At 38.5% G+C, this 7,196-nt stretch overlaps 1 protein-coding gene across 10 annotated transcripts in view; it reads right to left on the reverse strand.

The window, feature by feature from the left end:
• LOC124148564 (regulating synaptic membrane exocytosis protein 2-like) overlaps nt 1–6,972 on the reverse strand; it is an 84,373-nt gene extending 77,401 nt beyond the window's left edge. For 7 of the 10 annotated variants that reach the window (XM_046519797.2, XM_046519747.2, XM_046519738.2 and 4 more), the window contains exon 1: nt 6,466–6,972. In XM_046519797.2, the coding sequence (XP_046375753.1) occupies nt 6,466–6,596 (131 nt within the window). In that variant the 5' untranslated portion in view covers nt 6,597–6,972. The remainder of the gene's footprint in view (nt 1–6,465) is intronic. The other 3 variants (XM_046519765.2, XM_046519774.2, XM_046519756.2) reach the window with 1 other exon arrangement.
• Nucleotides 6,973–7,196: the final 224 nt, after the last annotated feature.

A 7,196-nucleotide genomic window follows, 5' to 3' on the forward strand; every position in this document is an offset into this window, starting at 1 on the left:
TCTGAGCAAAAATAATTTATTAGAGTGATTGAGTATTAACAATATTCTTCAATTTCAGAAGCTGAGCATATTGATAGTCCTTATCATTTAGTAAATAAGTGATAATTTCATGAAATAGACCGTAATTTAGTTCCCAAGTCTGTTTGAGTCCCCAATGAGCAGAGGAACCTGTTCTGCACAACATAAAGCCTACTCATGAATCACCTTGCCCAAGAAACATAACTGACAAGAGACCAATCCATTCATGTACCATACTTTGTAACAACAGACCCTGAGTCAGCAAACCAGGCATATACTTTTTTCAAATTTTTAAACCAATATAATTTTTAGCCAATACCCAATGGGACAATATGAAGGGCATTCATTTAATACTGTGCAAGTTCTGACAATGCTCCCAACCCAAATCTTGATGAACAATGGTCCTGGGCCCCATTCCACAAAGCGATCTTAGCGCTAAGATGATCGTAACTCCCATACTTTAACATAGGCTTACGACAATCATAGCTCTAAGATCGCTTTGTGGAACGGGACCCTGGTTATTTCAGAAATTGTCATACTATTTGTAATTATTATTTGTGAGAGTATCGTCTTGTATCAATACAGAAAAAAATGTATCGTGTATCATATCATTGCATGAAAACTCAAGATGCACCGGTGCACCAACACTGACCAATGTATCGTTTCACCAACAAATCTCAAAGTCAGTAAAACATTTGTTCACATTTCTCATCAATGATCATGACAAAAATGTAAATAACCTTTGCATCCTAAACAAGTACAAACAATGTGCAGTGTTTCATTTAACCACCAAAGAGGGGAAAGCTCTGGCTCATTGGTGCATAATCTACAATACCTCCATAGTGCCTCTTAATTTCTAAACTGTAAGCCAAATAATGTCCTGCCTTTGTGTGGTCAATCAAAAGTCAATGAAATTCAAACTGATCACTTGAGAAATGACCTCTCAACAGACATTAAACACTGGTAAACTATTTTCTCTCTGTCCAAAACCTCATTGCCTTTTTCTCCCTAAGTGTATCTATACATTTTTTTTCCATATAACTTACATGCTAACCCTTTTTGCGACCAGCTGCTGTCATCACCGATTTACAGAGATCCATTCAAACAATTCGTCTGCTATTTTGCCCACGGATAATTGAAACTGTTTACTCTCTGGCAATGACGTTTTTTTATTCGTTGAGGCATAGACCATCTTGTAATGCCATTTCGCCAACACATCTCTCTATGATACAACACTCAAATAAAAAACAATGTTTTGCCTGCCATTACATAGTTAATACAATCGCATTGTACCGTATTTGTGATATGCATGTGTTATTATTATGTGTATTACCACCACATAACACATGACCGCATAAAGTGTCGAACATTCATAACTATCATACCAAACCATTCCAATATTGGACACACGCCAGTAAACACCTGCATAAAATCAAGCTTCCTATGATGGGCGTAGCATAATTTCCATAACATTTACGTACTTCCACATTATTGCACATTGTGTGGGCTTCAATTGTAATGTGCGGGTCATATATTTCCCTGAAGCACAAACAAGCTACTTATTCAATGGCTTTTATGCTAAGAACACACCCAACATACAACAATGAACTATCATAAACTGGTATTGACAAACAAAACGCTGCTTGTATCATCATAGTTGATACCATGTTTTAGTCATTCAAATGTTCAAATACTATTATTCATAATGAACATATCATACAAAAATTTATCATTTCACTCTTACAACAAAACAATAGAGAGGCTTACCATATTGACTTGAGAATGACATGAGGTGACAGGTATTGTAACACATGGCGAGGGTATTGGACATTATTGTAACAATTAAACCTCACAGTCTGACGTAGGCTGCTTACGATTCACATGACATCAAAATAATATTTGTCTCTTTCATATGTGCCTGCTAAATGTTAGGTTCTTTACATTACCAAGATACTTGTTAACTTTTCCAGAGTATTTTCACCCAAGCTTAATAAATTTTATAATTATAATTAACAAACCAATGCAGATAATTTACAAATATGTCAATTCATCACTGCATGGCAAACATGAGGCAAACAATTTTCACTGTGACTACCAAATAAAATATTGAAGTCCTTATCAGTTCCAGATGAATTCTGTGTTTCCGTGACCACAGAAAGATTTGCAGAAAATGTTACTTACCAAATACATACCAGTAGCATCATTACTGTTATCTATCATTAAATGTTTTATGCAGCATGATCCATGATTGATATTATGACCAATGACAACACTGTCAGGATAAGATGACACAAAATGTCACTGAACCTGACCACCTCATTCATGTAATCATCTTGTCCGATAAGCATAGGTTGCTGGGGACCTATGCTAATCCAGAATCCTCACCAGGCTCAAGGTCACTGAAACATGCCACAGTACTATGGACAAATTCCAAACTTATATTTGACAGATTTCAACCTTAGACAGAGAAGACAGAAATAATTATTGTTATTTTCTTTGTTCAGTTTTTAACTCCTCTGACACTGCTTGTTCATCACAACCAACAAAGGTGAGGTGAAATGGGGTTTAACGTCGCGTCCAAGACTATTGCACTTATATAGCGACGTGCATGTACGTGTGTGTGTTTGTGTGGCTGCTTGTACTAGTCCGGACTGATGCCGATTTATAGTGCTAGCTCACTGAGATACCATGCCACAGTTTAACATGAATACCCCACTCAGACACATTATACTGACTCCGAGCCGACCAGTCCTTGTTTTAGCCCCTTAATGCCGAGCGCCAGACAGGGTGACAACAAGTACCATCTTTTAACATCTTTTGGTATGACGCGGACCTTCCGCTCTCCGGGCTCTAACGGAGGCGGTCCACAACCAACAAAACACCTAGTTACAATACAATGTTTTCTATAGTAAGGCCACTGTATGATACATGATCCAGTGCACTAAGAACTACACGTTTTCTTCTGAAGCTGCAAATGAAGGCTTTTACCAAGGCGTTCTCAGATATTTGGCTAAAAGTCGACAGCAAATGTCAAAATGCCAGTAATCATAATAATACTTAATATTTTAGATTTGCAAAGGTTACTTGTGTTTTACCGATATCAGGACACAAAACTAACAAGAATTTTATACTTTGCATTGAAGTGAATGTCTTGCTAAAGCATATCCAAAATTAATATAAACATTTTCTTTACAATTTGCCTGTCATTTAGATTATTAACCTATATAAAATCTCTGTAATGATATCGCTACAGACATTGGAGAATTGTATTCATTTTTAATTGTAATTTCTGTGTGTTTGTGTGTGTTGGGAGAAGGGTGGAAGGAAGTCCAATTCTCCTGCATTTTGGACCCTCCCTTTTGTTTTAAATGTGGCTCTTATCACGCCTGTGTATACTGTAAATCTGGAAAGATTTGTGAGCAGGAAAGTACTGTGAAAACTGCGAGTGACACAGTCTCACAATAGTTTCATGATGCTGTTATTTTGGCAGACCAACGACAAACAAACAATAATTAAGGAGGCATATTTCTTTTATTTACTTCCCCACATTGTCAAACCAGTCATACATGATAACATGAATAAATTCTCTCTCACACCCTGTTACCTTAAATACGCATGGTCACTGAGTGTCAGTAGTCTAATCAGTAGGGCTGCAACGAATACACTATTAGGCGAATATGATTCGTATCACGAATATACCAAATATTATTTCATGAATACAATAACAAGACAGCAGTTGATGTATTATTTGTTATATTCAATGAAAAATAACAACATAAATTATTCGTCATGGTTGGTTTATTATTAATATATTATACATTCACATACTGCACTTATCCAGGTACTAGTATCTGCTCAAATACGACAATGATCAGTGACCACAATACTGTCAAATTAAATATATGAGTGTAAAGAATGTAATATGTTCTTATGGATATTTTTAGGTACAGAGTATGTAAATGCACATGACTGCATATTCGTAAATATTCGATTCTAGTGACCACGAATAATGAATTCAATTCATGAATGGATACAGTTTGATTCACCGAATACGCAAGTGAATCTTAACCATTAACAGCCCTGCTAATCAGGAAAGTTAACAAATCTGCAAACATCTTGACAAGTTGCGTACATGTCACTGAGTAGTCAAGACAGATGCAAGCCAGTCTATGCTGTAAGATAAACAAACTACTCCAATCCTCCTAGTCCATTACAACAAGGCATGTATCTATTTTCTAAAAATCACTGACTGACACCGAGTTACCATTTCATCACACCGCATCCACTTTTAAAGATAGCATGTGCACAGTAGCTTTAATCTTTGGTAATCTCATCAACAGGGTGTAGCAAAATAATCCAGACAGTAACAGTTATTGTAAGCCATTCACAATAATTTAAAAGTGCACAACTTTCCAGATTTACAGTATACCTATCATACATTGTGTCCCATCATACGGTATTCGCAATCGTAGCAATATTGTCAGTTCAGTCAGTCACTATGGGCACAGTAATCTTCATCTATGGTGGTGATCTAAAACTTCATAATTAATACTTGTTGGGAACATTTATTTACTTTTATGGGTGAACTCGGACTATGCAATACAAATATGGTCTCATGAAACATCCAACCATCAAAGTGAATATTATGAGTTGTAGGAACACACCTTCACCAATAAATAACTTCATTTATCACCCCACCGTTTAATAACATGTTTTGCAATATACCATATTGCCTGACAGGTCCACAAAAAGAACGTGGCAACATTGTAGTTTACTGGGAACAGCTTACTCTAGAGCTAATTGGCTCAGACTGCCAGCTGTGTCGCTTGCTTCACAGGTTCTGTGTGCCTCTTAGATCCTTAGGGTTAGTTCTGAAAGGGTTAGGGTAGGCTACCCCTAACTTATCCTTAGCCTTGGATACCCTTTCCCCATCAAGCACCCCTTTCTGATCATTTGGATTGGGCACCACTTGCCAATCAAGCACCCCTTTCTGATCATTTGGATTGGGCACCACTTGCCAATCAAGCACCCCTTTCTGATCATTTGGATTGGGCACCACTTGCCAATCAAGCACCCCTTTACAATCATTGGCTCGCTGACTTGGTTGATGCATGTCATCATATCCCAATTGCGTGGATCGACCGCCGTCATATAGCTGGAATATTGTTGAGTGTGGCGGTAAACAACAAACAAACAAATAAATAAACAATACTTTGGGGTGGTTGTGAGTGGGGAAAAGGAGTAGACCTGTATCTCATTTAAGGAAAGGGGCGGTCGGGTAGCCTAGTGGTTAAAGCGTTCACTCGTCAGGCCGAAAACAATGTGTGAAGCCCATTTCTGGTGTCCCCCGCCGTGATATTGCGGGAATATTGCTAAAAGAGGCGTAAAACCAAACTCACTCACTCATTTAAGGAAATAATCCAATGTTATTTTAGTAAAATCCAACCACTGTTTTCAAGTTTCGAGGAGAAATTGCTATTGCGCATATGCATAAATGTAAACATTTCAGTGCTGATCACTTCGTAAACGAGCACAAGCCTAATTATTTGTGATAGCGCCCATGGTCCCATGGTAAAGTGTTGGCCAATTAGATTACTCATTAGCCTAACTTAGCATCAAGCTGGCAACGCGAGTTCGATCCTCCACTCAGTGCTAATTGAAATCCGAAAAAGTGTGCCCAGTAAAGTGCAATACTCCCAAGAGCGTCAAATTAGTGACATTGTTATGATTCTCGCACTCACAAAAGGGTCGTCTGCTATTCCCCCAGTGTGCTCAAGAGTTATCTACCCTTTAAACATGTTTATAGTTTCGTATTCCTCTGTACTGCTAATGTATATTCAGTTCTTTAACCATGCATAACACTCTTACCATATTATTTATATCAGTTTGATATCCACATTATCTTGTACAATGTGCAAATAAAAGTGAACGGTATACGAAATTTTCATTAACCAACAGCGAGGGCAATATGGCGTCTGAGCTGTCAGTTGCTCGTGTCGAGCCTTGAGTGCATATTTTTCTTGCTTTCTCTGCTTCTTTCAATACGTTGCTTATTCTAACACAAACATCTTGCAGCTGCTACCCTTACAAATGATAATATTCACATATGTAATCCTATATCACGACTGAAAGGTAGCATATTAACGCTGAAATCATAATTAGTATTCCAAACCTAGTGGCTTATTTAGAAGTGGAAGTGAGATGAATCGCAAGTTTGCTAGCGCTTCTTTTCTTAACGGACTATCGTTCTGCGTGCATAATAATATTTTCTCAAAGCAGAAAGCATGTGCCATTTCAATGAACGCAGCAATGATATCATTCGAAAAGGATAACCATGCATATTTGACTAAAACGACCAGCATTAGCAATGGCGAGCCTCATTTCGGAATCCAAAATGGCGAGCATACTTCCTATACATTTCTGGTTGTAATGGAGGTATTCTCTCACCTGATAACTTCTTGTTCTTTCTCCTCCTCTTCTCTCTGTCTTTTGAGGACATCTTCAATGATTTTCCGCTCATCTTCGCTCAGATGACTCAAGTCCGGCATGGGGGGGAGAGATGGACGCCTGGATGACATATTGCTTTGTCGGTTAGATCGATAATCGCAAAGCTGACACAGTCGTTCGTTCTAACTCGCACAGAGCTGTTCTGTTGGCTGGTTACTTCCTTAAAATCATTGTACTTTCCTGTTATTCTGCCACCGAGCTAACATTAATCCATCGCCAGGCTATTCCCACATTGAATCTTGAGATGGTTAAGGAGACACATACGCGCTTCCGACGGAACATTGCGTCCCCATTCTACACTCTCAGCCTGCCGGGAGAGAGCACACACATTATCTATGCGTTGTGCATAATATAAACGCTAAATTGCAGCCAATCAAACAATTCCGTTTTGTGACGTCAACTCAATCGTGCTTTAAGCGGTTGTGTGTACGGGCCCATATTACAGCACAATTGGTGCCTTATTGATTTGGCTAAAACCATTGTCGTTACTGTTCCATTGGTGCACGTGGGCTAGGGGTAATTGTGTTACGTGTGGAAGCCTCATGGGGTGTGCCTCAACAGAGTGTCGCGCACCTGTCCAAAATTCGGCACAAGCATCTGCAAGCAAGTAACATTCAGCTATCTTTGAAAAGGCTTCTGGCCCACCGAAGTGAGCCCGCAATTGTTATAAA

The sequence above is a fragment of the Haliotis rufescens genome, unplaced genomic scaffold (assembly GCF_023055435.1).
Source record: "Haliotis rufescens isolate VD_foot unplaced genomic scaffold, xgHalRufe1.0.p SCAF_1, whole genome shotgun sequence".
In the NCBI taxonomy this organism is placed as follows: domain Eukaryota; kingdom Metazoa; phylum Mollusca; class Gastropoda; order Lepetellida; family Haliotidae; genus Haliotis; species Haliotis rufescens.